A 17,558-nucleotide genomic window follows, 5' to 3' on the forward strand; every position below is an offset into this window, starting at 1 on the left:
AATGTCTCAGTTTACAGTAGTGGAATGTCTCAGACTTGTGAAGGACCAACAGAAGAGATAGTTGAACTTTTTGGTACCATCCCCCAAAAAGACCGAATTGACAATCAGTGGCGCAACTTAATTGTTAAATGGTAACGAGACCACGTCAACAGTAAAATTTTGGATTGAGGTAAAAGATTATCAGAGTATCCTTTACGTGACCTCTGTGAATTAACTATCAGTGTACTTCCGCCACTCTAATGCTGAAGTTGAGAGACTATTTAGCCAGCTAAATAGTATTAAATCAAAGCTCAGAAATCGGTTGAATACAAGTTCAGTCTGCGATTATTGCAATAAAAAGTGGACTCAGAAGAGCTGCAAAATGTTGCCCATTCATATGAACTGCCCAAAAAAGTGAAGGAAATAGGTACAATGGTGGCATACAGTTCATTGATATCAAAGGCACCAGAAGCTGGTTCAATCTCTTCCTCTATAGAGACTGAAAGGAAGAAGAGGAAGGCATAATTTTTTCGCTGAACAAAGTGGTGAGTATTTAACATTTGTATATTTACTTAACATTTGCATATTGTTTAGTATACGTGCGTAATATTGTGTTTAGCGGATTTCTAGCGGATTCTATAGGTCAATCTAGCGGATTCTCACCAACCACATCTGGTAACACTGCTGGTCGTCTCGAGTGGCTCAGCTGTTCTCTGTCTTGGTGAAGTGGAAGTGGAGGAAGAAATTGTACGAAAATGGCATCGAAAGCTGCAAAACCTTCTCTATTGAAGAGTGTAGTGGTAAGTGAAAGAGTCGGGTCCTTGGAAGGAGATGAGAGCAGTATGGATGAGGTTAAACTGAGGAAATAGGTTATGAAATGGCCGGTGGTGTAGCAGTCGGTGATGAGGGTCTGGTACACAGCTGAGAGCGACCTCGTTAATTAAATTCCACGATTATTATTAACAAATTGTACTACGTGTTAGAACAGAGGTGCAATGATTTCGATTATAGAGCGTTTGTTACGTGAATAATAGTGTGCCTGTAAAAAAGTGTTTTATCCTGATGAGTCATTAGGGCCGGTTCCTGGGGTTCTTTTATTTTTTCTTATTTGGTTAGATTTGGTAAAAGATATTGGCTACTCCGCCAGTGCTTGGGGATGTTCTTTAGACAAGGAAGAAGTTTTGGTAAATTTGCATTGTCACACCGTTCACTTTTAGCAAGTAATAAATTTTTTTTCGGTCCACTAATTACCTAATGTACCCAAGTACAATGAAGTCAAATAATGGTCATAAAGCTTAAATCGACTGCCAATTACTTCTCGATTGGTATTTGGTGTCATAAAGTCACAAAAAATGGTAAACTTAATTTAATCAGGTAGTTAGGTTAGGTACATGCACTCGATCTAATAACTCAGATTAAATTAAGTTTATTGACTGTGTTTCTAAATACTAATCAGTAATTAGCAGTCAATATTTCATCAGCAGAACCATTATTTGACTTCATTGCGGCTACATTTGGGTTAATTTAGGTAATTAGTCGGACCCATTTTTCTAGTGTATTTGTGTGTGGTAAGACCGAATATGACCTTCATTTTTGGAAATTAGCTGCTTTTTTTTTTAGCGAATTTTTTTTTTTTGACGTTTTCGAAAAAAAAGTGGCTGCGACTAAAATACACAAAAACACTGAAAACCAAAACTAACCTAACCTAACAACTGACTCTCACCATATGATGGAATTACCTATTTCTTACCTTATTGGCCTGGTTCTTGTTCGTCTTTGCAATCTGGGATTCTTACTGCCACATATGTTGGTCTATACGATATTTACATTCCGTCTTGCTCTTAGTACACTTTACTGAGGTTGGAAGAACACCATGCGATTGAAAAATGCTATAATTTCTACGTTTTTTTTTCCAAAAACTGTAATCAGATCCATATACTTTAGCGACATCCATCGCAGACTTCCATGGTGAACTGAACTTGAATTTCAAATATGAGACCCAAAATAAAACTCGATTTTGATTGGGCCAAATATATTCTGAATTGGCAAAATGCTTTTGATTGGCGCGCATGGCGTGTACGAGCTAAAGAAAATAAGGTGTCTGCAATAGGCGGTTGGCCTGTGCATGGCAGCTCCTGTCGAGTTACTACCACTCTCTATCATCCATGAATATATCCAGCCTCCTTTTGAAACTTTCCAGCATTCCTGCACTCACTACAAAGTTGCTAAGCTTGTTCCACTCGTCACCACCCTATTTGTAAACCAGTTCCTTTCTATCTCCTCTAAACCTAAACTTATCCAACAAATCAGTTGTTCAGTCCTATCCTGCTAAAATTATAAGAACTTTATCTATATCACCTTTATTGATTCCTTTCACCCACTTGAATACTTCTATCATATCTCCCTGCACTCTTCGTCTTTCTAGGGAATGTAAGTTTAGTTTCTTTTAACCTATCCTGATATGGAAGGTTTCTAGGTCCCGAATCATTTTCGTCATTCTTCGCTGCACCGACTCTAGTGAATTGATATCCATTCTAATAAGGGCACCAGAACTGAACCGTCGAGGTGCGACTGACTAGCGTAAGATGTAGTTGCAATAAGACCTCTGCACTCTTATTACTTACACTTCTAGATATAAAACCCACTCTGTTTGCCTTATTTGAACAATAACGCCTTTTTCTGGGCCGTGGGTCCGGCTTACAAAGCACCCCGTTCTTTCACAAGTCGACTTCTCCAGGTTGATGTTGTTAAGGCTGTATACATTGACAGTATTTGTTCTTCCAATATTAAGTACACTGCACTTGCTGGTGTTGATTTTCATTGCCATTTTCAGGCGCATGGCGTCATGATTTATAAAGGGGAGCGAAGACACGCAGTGATAGGTGAGAGGCGATAATGGCAGGAAATAATGGAAGAAAATAGAAATTTATTTGGAAAAGCTATCTCCATTATTATACGTTTCTGGCCGTAATGTAATAAATGAAAATTATCTTATAATTAGACGTCTTATTGAATATGATAATAGATTAGTGGTAGGAATGAACTGTGTGTAAATGCAATAATACCTAAACAAATCATGGCTACACTTGTGACTGAGCGAAAGTCATAATCTTGAAAAATTAATATCTGGTTATCCTTAATTTCGATGGAAATATCAGAGAGAAAAAAATGTCTTAGAATTGTGTAAAAAATTGAGATACCCATTTTTATATGGAAATAAAGACCGTGATACTATAAGTTCACATTTCTTAATGTTGCTCATTAATCTGCACACTTCTAAAGTATTACATACAAACTTTGTGCAGTTTGTCCCCAACAGTTAGAGCAATTTCATGGGAGGTGGGAGTGTTATAACCGGTAACCACTCATTTGCGGACGGAAATGAGTCATGTTAATCTGAATCAGACCAAATACCGAGGAAAACAAAATTTATGGTCAAACAGTAGTTGGGTCTGAAACTGCAAATTTACCTAACTTAAGTTTTTTTGGTTAGGTTTGGTTAGCTTGGTAATTGTGAAATGTGAGAATAGCAAACATGGGATTGCACGACTACTGTATATTTATGCATATAAACTTAAAGAATGAATGCTGGACAAATAGTGGAAGTAGAGGTTGTGTCTGGAAAATTCCCACTGCCTTCTTGTTAATTCAGGTATAATGTTCACTAATAGTTTGGTAATTCGAACAGCTCTATTACCAGTTGTTGTTTGATTTTGTAAATTTTTTCCTCAGATGTTTTATCATTATATTGTACTACGGTAAGTATTTTAAGGCAACAACTTTTTACTATAGTTATAAGAATTTTTAGTTATTAGCTTGGTAATTATTCTGACTTCACAGCCGCTAATTTATTTTCACGTAGAAAACGAATTTAAAAATGCTGAAAGTTCATTGTTTTCTGTGGACTCTCATAGTTATGGCAAAGAGTTTATTAAAAAGTTCAAGTTAGGGTAACCTAACCTAACCTAGAATAACCTAACCTACCAGTGGTCGAACTTACTGGTGAGACGGGAGAGCGACTACAAAATCCTCCATTTTAGCTGCTAGTTTTTTTTCTATCTACCATCATATATCACCTGTAGTGGATAAGGTATGAAGGATAAAGAAATTGCCAGGTAAAACAGGATGAAAAACTGATAATAAGAAAATATATATATAGTATATTTTTTATGGGATTAGCCCACCTGGGCACAGGTCACTGACCCACATCAGGGCCTGGGGGCAAAAATGTAATAATAATAATTAGGTAAATTTGCATAAGTGCACCCAACTGTTAGAAAGTTAAAAATATATTTATACTGGTTTTTAGAAAAGGCTTTTCTGATGTGTGTTGTTTTAGACCGATTATGACCTTCATTTCCGTCAGAAATTGGCCGATTTTTTTTTTGGGGGCTTTCGAAAAAAATAATGGCTAAGCAAATACAAAAACACTAGAAAAACATAAACCAAACAAAACCGACTCTCACCATATGATGGCATCACTTATTTCTTACCTTATTGGCCGTCTCTTCTTTGTCTTTGGAATAAAGACCTGTTACGTAATGCCACATATGTTGGTCGTGATATTTACATTCATTATTGCACTAAAGACACTTTACTGGTCGGAGAACACCATGAGATCGAAAAATGCTATAGTTTCTTGGTTTCCCAAAACTCATAATCAGCTCCATATAATTAGTGACACCCATCGCTTACATGGTCGGAAAGGAATTTGGATTTGGAATTAGAGACAAAATAAAAATCGAATTTGATTGGGCCAAAAATACTCTGAATTAAACCATAAATCATTTAATTGGTTGCCCCCCCCAAAAAACGCTTTTGATTGACCGCGTGGCGGTTACTGAAGAATGCATGCGCGTGATGATTTATGAAGGAGACCGCGGTGAGGTGAGCGATAATGGCGTTAGACTAATGGAAGAAAATAGATAAAATTTTGGATACGTTATCCTCGTTATTATACATTTCGCCAATAATGTAATAGAAGAATATAATCTTATAATTGATCTTATTCAAATATGATAATAGATTAGGGGTAGGAATGGGGGGTGTAAAAATGCAGTAATCCAATAATAATAAAAGAACCATAAAGAAATACAAAATGAAAAAAGATAAAAATGAGAAACAATACAGTCAACCCTCACTTCTGCGGTTAATGTAACCCACAGAGTACAGCGGAAAGTGAAAGCAACATCAAAAGTGAATAACATAACATATGGGATTAAATGAAATAGAGACCAGCTGACCCCAAACTCCACTTTTCCAACACAATACCTATGTTCTAGTAAATAACATCTTAATTTTATGATGGTACATGCACACAATTAATACTTAAGAAAATAGAAAATACAGTCGTAGTTAATGTCCATTCAAATAATGGACACGACTCCTCCTCTCTTCTTACACTACACTGCTGGCTCTTCCCTCTGAGAAATTTTGGGGAAAACCAGGTATAGTAATAAATAATACCTCAAACTAAGTTAGGATAATATAATTGACATTGCTGGATTCCTTGTAAGACCAGGAATATTTTGAATATAAATGTCATATATTTTCACAAAAGATAACATATTTACTCAGATTAAACATTTTATCTAAAATTTGTATGTCTAATGCAAAATATATGATGTTTATATTCAAAATGATCCCAAATTGTAAAATTCAGCAATGTAAATTATATTCCGCGAGTAATTTGTATGAATTTTATGAGCTAAAACAAATATCTTCAGTTAATAAAAAAAATATTCTTACGACACTATCTGTCAATCAAAGTACCCCTTGCCTCCCCTCTTCCAACAGCGTGGTCAGTCCCAACCCTCCTCCCACCCCCACCAATCCTCCTTCAAGAGAAAGGTTGGGTGAAAAAATAAATTTTAACATTTGTATTAAATAATACCTCAGATTAAAGTTGAGATAATATAATTGACATTGCTGGATTCTTGTAAGACCAGGAATATTTTGAATATAAACGTCATATATTTTGCACAAAAGATATACTTACTCAGTGAACATTTTATCTAAAAATTTTATGTCTAATAAAATATATGATGTTTATATTCAAATGATCATCAATTGTAAGAATTCCAGCAATGTAAATTATATTCTGGCAGGTAATTTGTATGAATTTTATGAGCTAAAATAAAATCTTCAGTTAATAAAAAAATATTCTTCACACGGTAACAGATGGTGCTGGTCCTCCTCCCTCCCCCACCACGTCCCTACTAGATAAATGTGTTTACCTTTTAGTAATAAATAATAAATCAGACTAAAGTTAGGATAATATAATTGACATTGCTGGATTCTTGTAAGACCAGGAATATTTTGAATATAAATATCATATATTTTGCACAAAAGATAACATATTTACTCAAGAGTAAACATTATATCTAAAATTTGTATGTCTAATGCAAAATCTATGATGTTTATATTCAAAATGATCATCATTGTAAAATTAGCAATGTAAATTATATTCTGGCTGGATAATTTGTATGAATTTTATGAGCTAAATAAAATTATACTTCGTGTAAGGGTACACCACCCGGAATGTGAGCATCCTGGGTTCTTGCAGGAGCGCAGCGTATGGCGGAAACGCGGAATGTGGGACCGCGTAAAGTGAGGGTTGACTGTATGTATGTTGTGTTGTCAATAGTAAGAGGAACAATTGAGACCCAGCAATTGTGTGTAAATGAGGCAGAAAGTCAGATCGGCAACCTGGGATTTGTTCATAATTTTCGTGATGCTATGTGGCAGCAGGGTCTACCATTAGACAATATTAAATAATGTCTACTTGCTTTGTATGTGACAATTATTTACAATAATACTCTACTGAGTCAGTATGTGTTGCCGTCTAAACTTTGTTTGCATCAGACCCGGTCACTGAGCGTACTTTGCCATCCACAACAAAATTTAAAATTTCACCATAATGCTTCAACAAAGTTGCTTTCATTGGTACCAGATATCAAAATAAGTAACTTACCAGTATAAGTTAGCAAAACTAGTTTTCATCTATTGATACCTTTATGCTTGCCTCTAAACTTGTCTCTGGTCTTTTTACTGCCTTTTTATTATTATTTGGTAAATGGGTAATTATTGACGACTGATTCGCCGTAAATTTTGAATAAAAAATTATTTAAAAAATGCCAGTTTCACAATGTTTTATAGTGGACATTGTCGTAGTTTGTCCAACTGTTAAAATATTTTTTTTTTTTTTTTTTTTTACCTAGCCTAACCTAACATTACCTTACCTTAACATAGAACCTAGTACTGTATAACCTAACATATGCCGTGGGCAAACTTACTGTTACTGGGAAGCGGTGGAAACGGCATCGAGGCAGTGGTGAATGATTGGAACTTCCTCCTACCAAATTTACTTTCATCAATTTTTACCACTTTATTTGGCCTACCAATAGGTTCCTGATTACCATACAGTGCATACAGACCACTGCAGAACTGTTTCTAGTCCACAACCGACTTGGCACACAATATTGCTGTGAAAAGTACTTAAAAGAAAAACGTTTATAAATAGCAGGACAACAATGGGTTTAATCTTGGTATTTAGCAAAGCTCCTTTGTAAACATTAGAACTGAGCCACAATGCTCCAGCTTCTTGTTTTACTTAATAATTAATTTCTTGTTGCACCGGAACAAATTCCTCTCTGGTCGTAAATCATAGGGATTCTCTCAGTCTGGACAGTCTTTATTGGAAGGAAGGATGCCATTGTCTTTGAAAAACTGGAGGTTGAGATCATCTTTTCCCCTGAAATTGCAAATGATGTCCCCATATAAGATTGGTTACACCCTTCACATGACATGGTGAAAATGAAATTGGCACCGATGGCGTGCAGGAGTGGCAAGAAGAGCGGCAGCTTGTTTTGAAATACGTCAATATGAATGGATGTTTATGTAGGGGGGGTGAGACGTCACCGCCACATTACTGTCAAGAAGACAAAGTAGTGTACCCCTTAGGTGCCTAAATACTTACCAAACGAAGCATTTGTACTAGAAATGATTATCATATCAGTACTCACTGATGAAAATATAGTAAGAAAATAAACATCAAAATGAATAACGCATCGGCGGGTCAGCTGTCGATATTAACCGTTAAATATGTTTTATAATTTGAAAGTTGGTTGACTTGGTCGAATTTATTGTATATTTTGAAAGCTCGTTCCATTATGTTTGTCACTCGCCGTGAGAAGGATTTCCTACTATTTTTAGTGCTTTCAACTTATACAGTGAACCCTCACTTTACGCGGTTAATTCAACCCACAGGGTACCGGTGAAAGTGAGAAACGCGTAAAGTGAACAACATAACATATGGGATTAATTGAAATAGAGACCGGGCCGACCCCCAAACTCCACTTTTTCAGACACAATACCTATGTTGTAGTAAAAATAACTTCTTAATTTTATGATGGTATGCACACACAATTAATAATTAAGAGAAATATCAATAATATTAGGTTTTTTAACACTTACATTAGTAGAAAAGATGGCTGGGCACACGGGGATGGGGGGTTGGTTCCGAGGCAGAGGGCAGATTAGTGGCCCTCACCTGTATCACTTGTATCAATTGTATCACTATCCACCACAGAGGCTTGCAGGGCCTCTTTGTCAAACCCCTCAAAGTCCATATAAGTCCATATCCTCACTATAATTATCACTATCACTGTCTTGGGCCGGCTGTGGTGGGTGGCGGGTGAAGAACTCGGTAATGTTTTGATGACTGGGCGACCTTGTGCGCACCCTGCTCGCGCCGCTTACACAACATGGCGGGAGAGATGGCGGGAGGTTTGGATCCAAAAATGGCGCGGCTCGCCAGCCGCTCTCCGCATAAAGGGGTACACGCACCGTGGAATGTGAGCTTTCCGGTTTTGGCAGGGTACCGCGTAAACGTGGAAACGCGGAATGTGGGACCGCGTAAAGCGAGGGTTTACTGTATATATTTTTGTATCATTTCCCCTTAACTCACTGAAATTTTCTTGAAAGAATTGTGTGCTATTGATATCTTCAATTCCAATCATTATTTTGTATGTTTCTATCAGATTTCCTCTCTTGTCTCTTCAGCTGGTGTAGTCTTGCTTCGTAGTGTAGATTTCTTAATTCAGGAACAATTTTGGTGGCTCTTCTCTGTATTTTTTCTTTAGTATCTTATAGCTTATCTAAGATATGGGGACCATGCTTGTACAGCATATTCTAAGTGCAGTATCACAACTTTTATATAGTATAAAGAATGATTTCAGGCACAGGTAGTTGAAGGAAGATTTAATCGTGACTAACATGCAGTTAGCTTTTCTTGTTATTTCTGAGTTATGGTCACAAAATTTTAGATTGCATGTGATTAAAACTCTAGATCCTTTTTTTTTAAGTTTCCAAATTGTTTCAGACATCTTATAATTATGGTTTAATTTTATATGGCCATAGTACATTACTTTACATATTTCTTTAATAAATTTTTTTCTGTGTTTCTGTCCAGGTTTCGAGTCCTTGTAGGTCCTCCTGTAGTGTTGCAACTCTCTCCATCTTATTGTAGATTTTTGTGTTGTCAGCAAACATTTTGCAAACTTATCAGACATTACTTTTATAAAAAATAAAACTGGTCCAAGGACTGATCCTTGTGAAACTTCACTTCTTACCGTTCAGATTTGGCTCCATTTACTGTTATACGTTGTTTTCTGTCAGTTAAGAATCCTTCGATACATCTTATTGTATTATCATTATCTACCAATTTTGTTTACTTTGTATAATAACCTATGATGTGGTACACTATCAAGTGCTTTCTTAAATCTAGGTAAATGACATCAAAGGCCTCATTTTTTTCTGTCATATTTGTCCGATCCTTCAAGGCAGACATGGGCAACCTTTCCAAAGTCATGGGTGGCATTTTATATCCTACCTAACTGAAAACAGGGACACTCAAGTTACGCAGCTCTTCCTTGGTGTTGGTGAAGTCGTTCAGGAGCTTGAATTTTTTAGCAGAGAATGCAGCTTTTACATTACAGATCAATTCTTGGTCAATGGGCTGTATTATAGACGTAGTGTTGGGAGGAAGGAAGACCACTTTTACGTTGGAGTGACGATCTAACAGTAGGGGCGAGTGTCCTGGTGCGTTGTCAAGCAGCAACAAAATCTTGTATGGCACATTCTGTTGCTCACAGAATTTCTTCACATCGGGAACGAAACAGTCATCAAACCAGGAGAGGGACAGAGGAGAGAACATCCATGCCTTACGTGCAGTCAGCCAGTGGACATTTAGCTTGGTCATGTCCATGCTCTTGTAGGCGTGCGGCTTGCGTGCTGTGTGGATCACCGATAACTTGAGCTTACAGGTACCGGAGGCATTGGTGGTAAACAGGACGGTGATGCGCTCCTTCTGCAACTTCCAGCCCCGACACTTGCTGGCATTCTTCACAACGGTCTTGGAAGGTAGCTTTTTCCAAAAAAGACCAGATTCGTCCATGTTAAACACCTGGTCGTCGGTGTACTGTCCTTCCTCCATAATCTCACTTTAAAACGGAGGAAATTACCTAGCTGCAACACAGTCAGCACTAGCTTTTTCACCACCAATGTTGATACTGGTGATCTTGTTCCTCTTCTTAAACCTCTGTAACCACCCAGAGGAAGCATTAAAGGGTTTGGGCTCTGTTATTCCCATCTTTCGTGACACTGCAGCATACAGTTCACGTGCGTACTCCTTAACTGAGCGTGTGTCCACTGCCATGTTCCGTCGCGCCTGATGCACCAAGTAGCTCACAAGTAATTTTTCCGTCTTGAGAAGCACCTGGTTGTGGAAATACTTGATCATAGAAGCACCTGTAGACTTTGTGATGTTCATGTGCTCCTTTATCTTGGCTGCATCCTCCTTAATTGTCTTGATAGTTGATTTGTTAACACCATGCTGGTGCGCAACATCAACCTGTCTTGTTCCTTTCTCCAACTCTTGTATGATCTTATACTGTATATGATTTCGTAGCTTAAGGAACGTCTTGTCTTTGGCTTAGGGCGGCTGGGTCCAGGTAATGCAAGGTTTCTTTGTGGTGGTGGTCCGGTGGAAGCCATTCTTATGGAACAATGGATACCGATATACACGGTGTAGCCGGGAGGGGTGTAACTGACGCGGGTAGGTCAAGGGGCTTGAACGCTCCCGCGGCGGGGCACGTCATAGTACATTAAACCAATCACAGCTAGCGGGGAGGGAGGTAAGGATGCTTTGCCCAATCACAGTCCACTACGTCATATGACGTCACCGATAACGCAACAAAGACATACACTGCGCAACCTACTCGCGCTGCTTACCCAACATGGCGGGAGGTTTGAATCCAAAAATGGCGCGGCGCGAGATGACCGCCAGCCACTCTCCGCTTAAAAGAGTACACGCACCACATAAAGTGAGCATTCTGGGTCTAATGTGCTTATCCTTTCGATATTGGTCACATATTTATAGCTCTTATGTGAGGAAGTACATACCTACTTTTGAAAAAAACAGTTTTTAAGTGTTTAGAAGTGCACCTGTTATCAAAGTCTTTCTATAATATTGATAAGTCATAAAATATAAACTGATCTAAAGGAGAGATTAATTATGTGAAGATATATTCGGTTTTGTATTATGTATTATTACTGCAAAATAAAGTTGATTGCTTGTTTGATATAGGTTTATAGTAACATATAGAGCTTACTATAACTTCATGTGTGAAGTGTGGTGGAGTGGATGAAGAGGAATACACTAAGGTGGTATGGACATGTGTAGAGGATGCATGAAGATAGGCTGACAAAAAAGTTTATGATAGCAAGAGAAAGGGGAATGTTGGGAGGGGTAGACCAATTGCCACCTGGGAGACAAGAGTTAGAGAGTTTGTTGAAGAGAGAGCAGGAAGGGGAGGAAGAGTGTTTGAGAGAGCATGTGAGGTGTGCAAGGATAAAATGTCCTGGAGACATTTCTGCCATGGCCACCCCCTGTTGGGGAGCTCCTGGGAGGGAACAAGGCGTCGGTGATATTGATTGATTAATTGATCAAAACAGAGGTGCTGGAGCGGTGCTCCGGCAGCACTGCACCCCTGGTTATAATGGAAGCCCCTGCCATTTGTGGTGAATTTGTTACATTTATGGGTGTGGGCAGTTGCCTGGAAGGAAAAGGTCAGCTGAGCTATGACTGGTCAGTAATTTGTTCTTAACTGTTCCATATTTGTAATTTAGTTTTCCATTTTAGAACAGACAACACAAACCAGGCAAACCTATAACTAAATCTTCATAACATATTTTCCTCGCGTGCATTGCTTGATATAAGTGAGATATTACCTCTGCAGTACACCTGTACTACCTTGTTATTTTAATGAATATAAAAGCATCAGAAGGAAACTAGTCTCGCTACAGGACTGTTGAACCAACTAAATAAATACCCTGTACTGTATTTATATTCCATTGGACATACACATATGTGCTGTACATCAGTACAGGGGATCCCTGGGTAATGAACGGGTTCCGTTCCTGAGGACGTTCTTATGTCGAATTTGTAAGTAAATCGGAACACATGCTATGTGCATACTGTACAGTACTTACAGAACAATGTTTAAAATCCCACTATATCATAGCCTAAGTCCTTATATACTGTACATCTAAATTCACTTAATTTAAGAAGAAATGAATAACAAAATACAATAAATGAAAATAAAAAACAATTGATCAGGTTAATAAAACACTATAAATTTTAAGTTTAACCCTGTTCGTATCGGTGGGCGCTTGTAAGTTGGGGACCCCTTGTATGTACTGTACTTTGTTTCCTTTTCTTCTTTGGTAATTTGCATTCCTTGAAAAGGCAACTCAAATGTGTGTTAGGGTGTTTGTAATAACAACAGTATCATGCTTGTTTCTTACTTCTGTGTTGCTGGTTTGATCCCTGGGTCAGATGTGAGAAGGGTGTTATCCAGTGTGACCCTACCAAATGTTGCTCTTTTTTTTTCCATACTATTCCTCTACAGGTACTTGGTCTCCTCTTGGGCACTGGAGATTGGAATAAAGAAAAGACTGGCCACCTGAACAGCTAGTAAGCTGACAAGTGATGGAAAGGATAAATATATTAAGGTGTTGGGCTCATTTAGAATCTTGCCTATGCACTTTATCTACTTTTAACTTAAAATGATTGAACACATTTATCTTCACTGGGAACTTTATGATTTATAGCTTTGTTGAAAGGAAACAGGTGGCTTGTATAAATCTCCTTCGATGTTTGGGAAGATCACCCAAGGGGTAACACGCTTCTCGCGTCAGTCCTGAGCAAGGGATTAAACCCTGGACAAGGCAGCGAGAGGCAAGTTCATTATCACTCTATTGTCTCACTGAAGGAGAAAGTATTAGTTTTTTGTCCATCTGTCCCATATTTTGTTAGAAGTACATCTTAAAAGCAAACTTGTTTGTTGTACAGGGTTTTTGTACAGTAACAGTATATAATTTATTATTTCAACAGAATCGTGGTTTTGCAGCTCAGGCCGCAGCTCAGCAGTCTTCGTATACTTTGCCCCAACATAATTCTAAGGTGACCACCCTTCCATCTGGCACAGTTGTGGCATCATTAGAGAATAATGCCCCAGTTTCACATGTTGCACTCCTCTTCAAGTAAGTTATAGGTAATTTGATATTTACAGTGGCTAAAACAACTATCTGTGCATACTTTGTGGGAAACAATTCGAGACCATGGACGATAGATTTTGGTATATGAGGGCTGCCACTAGTCACACCTTACACTTCAGAGCATATCAACCCCCACCTGCACAGATAGTTGTTTTAGCTACTGTACAGTCCTATTGTTTTAGCTACTGTACAGTCCTCCCTCACTAGTGCATTTACAGGAGCCCATCAGGTTTTGTGCAGTGTGGCTGCGTTGTATTTGGTTATAGGAAACTCGCAATAGTAAACTTACTATGGAAACATGGAAAAAAATAATAAAACAAATAATAAATGTAAAGGTTTGTGGAATGTTTATATGTTCAATAGAAGAATGCATTAAATAAACTGTTATTAGATCGTATCTTTTGCCAAGTGGACGGTGGTATAGCGAGGTGAAGTGACGTAAAGAGAGTGTGGAGTGGGAGGGGAGGCCGGTGCCACTCTACCTACAGTTGGCATTCATGAATGATGAACTATAAACACTCAATTGGAGCTAAAGTTTATATCTATTATTTTCCTTGTCTGCTATGTTATGCAGATAACATCCATACTGTTCATGTTAAACTTCAGCTGTAGTGTGAACAAGAGGAAGTTGAAAGTTAATTGCAGTGATTCTTTATTCACGTGTGTTTGTTGCTTGCTAGATTAATCTACTATAGTACTATACAAATAGATTAAATAAAACACGTAATAACAATAAGAGTGCGTGCGATCTGTCTCGGTATCCGAGATGCATGTCACGTCTCTTTGTGTAAGGACGGTGAACTGTAATTGAAAAGTAATTTCTCCGTTAGCTGGAATCCCTCAAACCCGGGACTCTCCGATAGCTGGAATTCAAATTTTCTTGGAATATCATTCCCAAAGCTGTGATTTACCGGAAAATTACGGCTTTGGGAACGATTTTCTGAGGGGCACATTTTCTGGAAAATTATGAGATAATTTTCCCAGTGTCCAGAAAATTCCAGGGCTGGGGGATTTTTATTCCGGGTTTGAAAGATGAAAATCAGGGGCATTTTCGGGAAATTCCGAAAGCATTTTTCTGGTACGTAATTGGGAAATTCCTGGGATAGAGGATATTTTTCCGGGTTCGAGAGATAATGTAATGGTCAATTTCTGAAACTATTGAGAATATTTTTCCGTTACCTTGTACCCGAAAATTTCCGGGGATGGGTGATTTTTTTCCGGCTTTGAGAAATGAAATAATGCATCATTCTGGAACTTCCGAGAACATTTTTCCGTTACCCGAAAAATTCTGGGGACGTGGGATTTTTTTCCGGCTTTGAGAGAGTCATCTTGTTACCCGGAAATCTCTCATTCCCGGAAGTGTTCTGCACCAATTGTTCCGGCTAACGGAGTTATCACTGTATGACTTTTTTCCTGGCCACAACTAATTCCCTTTCTATAAGCTATATCTATTTCTTAATTTGTAAAGGAATCGGAGCCAAGCGAGAGGTGCGAATTGACTGATCAACGATAACATACTGTAATCAGTGTTTGACACTTGTCATTTGAGAAATTTTCAATCAGTTATTTCGGTTGTCAACTGCCTGAATCTGACAATAGGCCTGTGTGAATAGCACCATTACCTGTTTAAGTTATTGACTGTATTTCATTGAGATGGATGTGTGTTGAATACTGTACTGTACTGGCACAGTATTTGCTTCCATCAGTATACCGGTAAGTTACAATGTAAGGATATCATTGGTTTCATTTAAGAAATATCATTAGACCTCTTCATAATCTTTCAACATTTCCTTTGATTTACATTTTCATTAATGAAAATCTCTGCTAGGGCTGGATCACGTTATGAGTCTGCAAGCAACCAAGGGGCAGCCCACATGCTGCGTGCGTGTGCTGGTCTGGCAACTAACAACACAACATCCTTCGCAATCACTCGTACTATTCAGCAGGCTGGTGGATCCCTCTCGGCTGAATCTGGGCGAGAACATATACTCTATGGTTTAGATGTGATCCGTGACAACCTGTAAGTTATATTTCATATTTTTTATATAAAGTGTTTGTACTTAACATCCCCCCCTTCCTTATATGTTCATTTAATGTGGAATTTCAGTGTAAGTTCCCCTTATTTGTTCTTATAAAGTAGGATTTCACAGTCAGTCATTCTAGTCATTCCTTCTCATACTTTGCTCCTCTTCCTGTGCCCCAATTTCTCTCTCTCGTAACTGATGTTTCCCAAAATCTAGCCAACTATCCATTAAATTTTGTATGATTTCTTCTCCATGGAAGTTACACATGCATGATACAATTTTTTGTAGGGTTTCATGTGTAAGCTGACATCATCATACCCTTCTAGAGATGCTGGCCTTGAAATCCTTCGTGAAGTGGGTACTCAGCCAGCCTTTAAACCCTGGGAAATTAAGAGTTGTGTTGGACGCATCAAGAATGAACTTGCTTTACGGGATCCATCCATCATTGCTGTTGAACTCCTTCACAGTGCTGCCTTCCGCAACACTGGTCTGGGCAACTCCATCTTCCTGCCATCTCATAATGTTGGCAAACTGAACTCAGATATGGTAAGTTTTTTTGTTTTCTTCTTTTAAAACAGCATTTTTATCACTTTTTGCATCAACTCTCCAATTTTCTGTCATCTTTTCCCATGAGTTATTTTCTATCCTTGAGTGTATTGGTCAGACAAAACTTATCGTTACTTCCTGATTGGGATGCACCAAATTCCGTGGTCAAGTCAACACCCATACTCAATAATGAAAATAAGTACAGTAAAGCCTCGAATAACGACGGTAATGTATCCTCCAATATTGCAGTGGAAGGTGAATCATCGTATCGTGAATCATTTTCATGTCTTTTGTGTTGGCTTTTTACCCTCTTTTCCCCAAAAACAATATTCTTTAAATAATGGTTATGAATGCACCTTATACAATATACATTAATAATAATACGGTCACACAAGAGGAGATGGGACGCCATTGTTTTCGTTAGTAAGACCCTGGTTGGAGCTGTAGTAAAATTAATGTAAAAAAATAATACCCGTATATATATTTTAAATAATGTTATTTACTGTTAATAAATGGAACAATAGAAGTAGCTAACCATTAATGGCAAAGAAAAAGAGATGGATTGGGAACGCCAACATATACGTGCGCATTCAAGGAAACAGCGTCATTTATCTTATCAAGAATATGTATAAAATATTCATTATTGTTTTTTACTGAATATGTATTTGATTGAATTAATGTTTATATATGTGAAATGAACAATGCAATTCATTTATAATAGGTAGAATATTAAAACACACAAGAGGATAAGAGACGGCATTGTTGTCAGTGTTTACACCCATAATGTCAGTGATACAACTGAAACTGAAGAAAATAAGACCTTGGTTGTTGTTGTAGTAAAATTAATGTAAAACAATATATTAGTAAGTATGCTATAACGAACGAATTGGTTCCAGAACCTTCGTTATAGCATTCGTTCAGTTATAGGATTAATCCGTCCAGGCCCCCAAATACAACCACTTAACACTGAAAAATTCTGTGAAATGTAAAAATAAGGTACTTTATCTTACCTTAGTGTTATTCAGCATGCAGGTACCCCTAAACACTGGCACAGCACTATCACTTCCACTGGGAGTCTTGGCTTTGTCCTCAAACAATTGTTTAGCCTTCTCACAAATTATAGCTTCACTAATGTTACCACCTGCCATTTTTTCCTTTATCCACACTAAGAGTAAATTTTCTATCTCTTCAATCACATTACACCTTGCTTTGCTAAGTCTAAAGATTCCCTTAGCCACTTGCACAGTTTTTAACTCCTCTTTATTCTTCAAAATCGTACATATAGTCGATTTAGCCATCCCATACATCACTAAGTTTTGCAATGCTTCTTCCATTTCTTTATAATTTCAATTAGTTTCAAGGGTTATTAGCTTTCTCATCTTGGACAAT

The 17,558-nt window shown here is 37.8% G+C and overlaps 1 protein-coding gene across 1 annotated transcript; it reads left to right on the plus strand.

Annotated features, from left to right (window-relative positions):
* The first annotated feature begins 643 nt into the window (after window positions 1–643).
* On the plus strand, window positions 644–16,211 carry LOC121868115 (cytochrome b-c1 complex subunit 2, mitochondrial-like). The gene is made up of 4 exons (XM_042368398.1): window positions 644–779; window positions 13,436–13,584; window positions 15,428–15,619; window positions 15,950–16,211. The coding sequence occupies exons 1-4, from the start codon at window positions 735–737 to the stop codon at window positions 16,194–16,196; spliced, it is 633 nt and encodes a 210-aa protein (XP_042224332.1). The 5' UTR covers window positions 644–734; the 3' UTR covers window positions 16,197–16,211.
* The last annotated feature ends 1,347 nt before the right edge of the window (window positions 16,212–17,558 follow it).

This window comes from Homarus americanus, unplaced genomic scaffold, assembly GCF_018991925.1.
Source record: "Homarus americanus isolate GMGI-L3 unplaced genomic scaffold, GMGI_Hamer_2.0 scaffold47967, whole genome shotgun sequence".
Classification (NCBI taxonomy): domain Eukaryota; kingdom Metazoa; phylum Arthropoda; class Malacostraca; order Decapoda; family Nephropidae; genus Homarus; species Homarus americanus.

What these genes read in the sequence shown, in the direction of transcription:
- LOC121868115 (XM_042368398.1), top strand. Translation starts at nt 735, where the DNA reads ATGGCATCGAAAGCTGCAAAACCTTCTCTATTGAAGAGTGTAGTG. An exon ending in CTCTATTGAAGAGTGTAGTG is followed by an intron (nt 780 to 13,435) that starts GTAAGTGAAAGA and finishes TTATTTCAACAG; the next exon opens with AATCGTGGTTTTGCAGCTCA. An exon ending in GATGTGATCCGTGACAACCT is followed by an intron (nt 15,620 to 15,949) that starts GTAAGTTATATT and finishes ATACCCTTCTAG; the next exon opens with AGATGCTGGCCTTGAAATCC.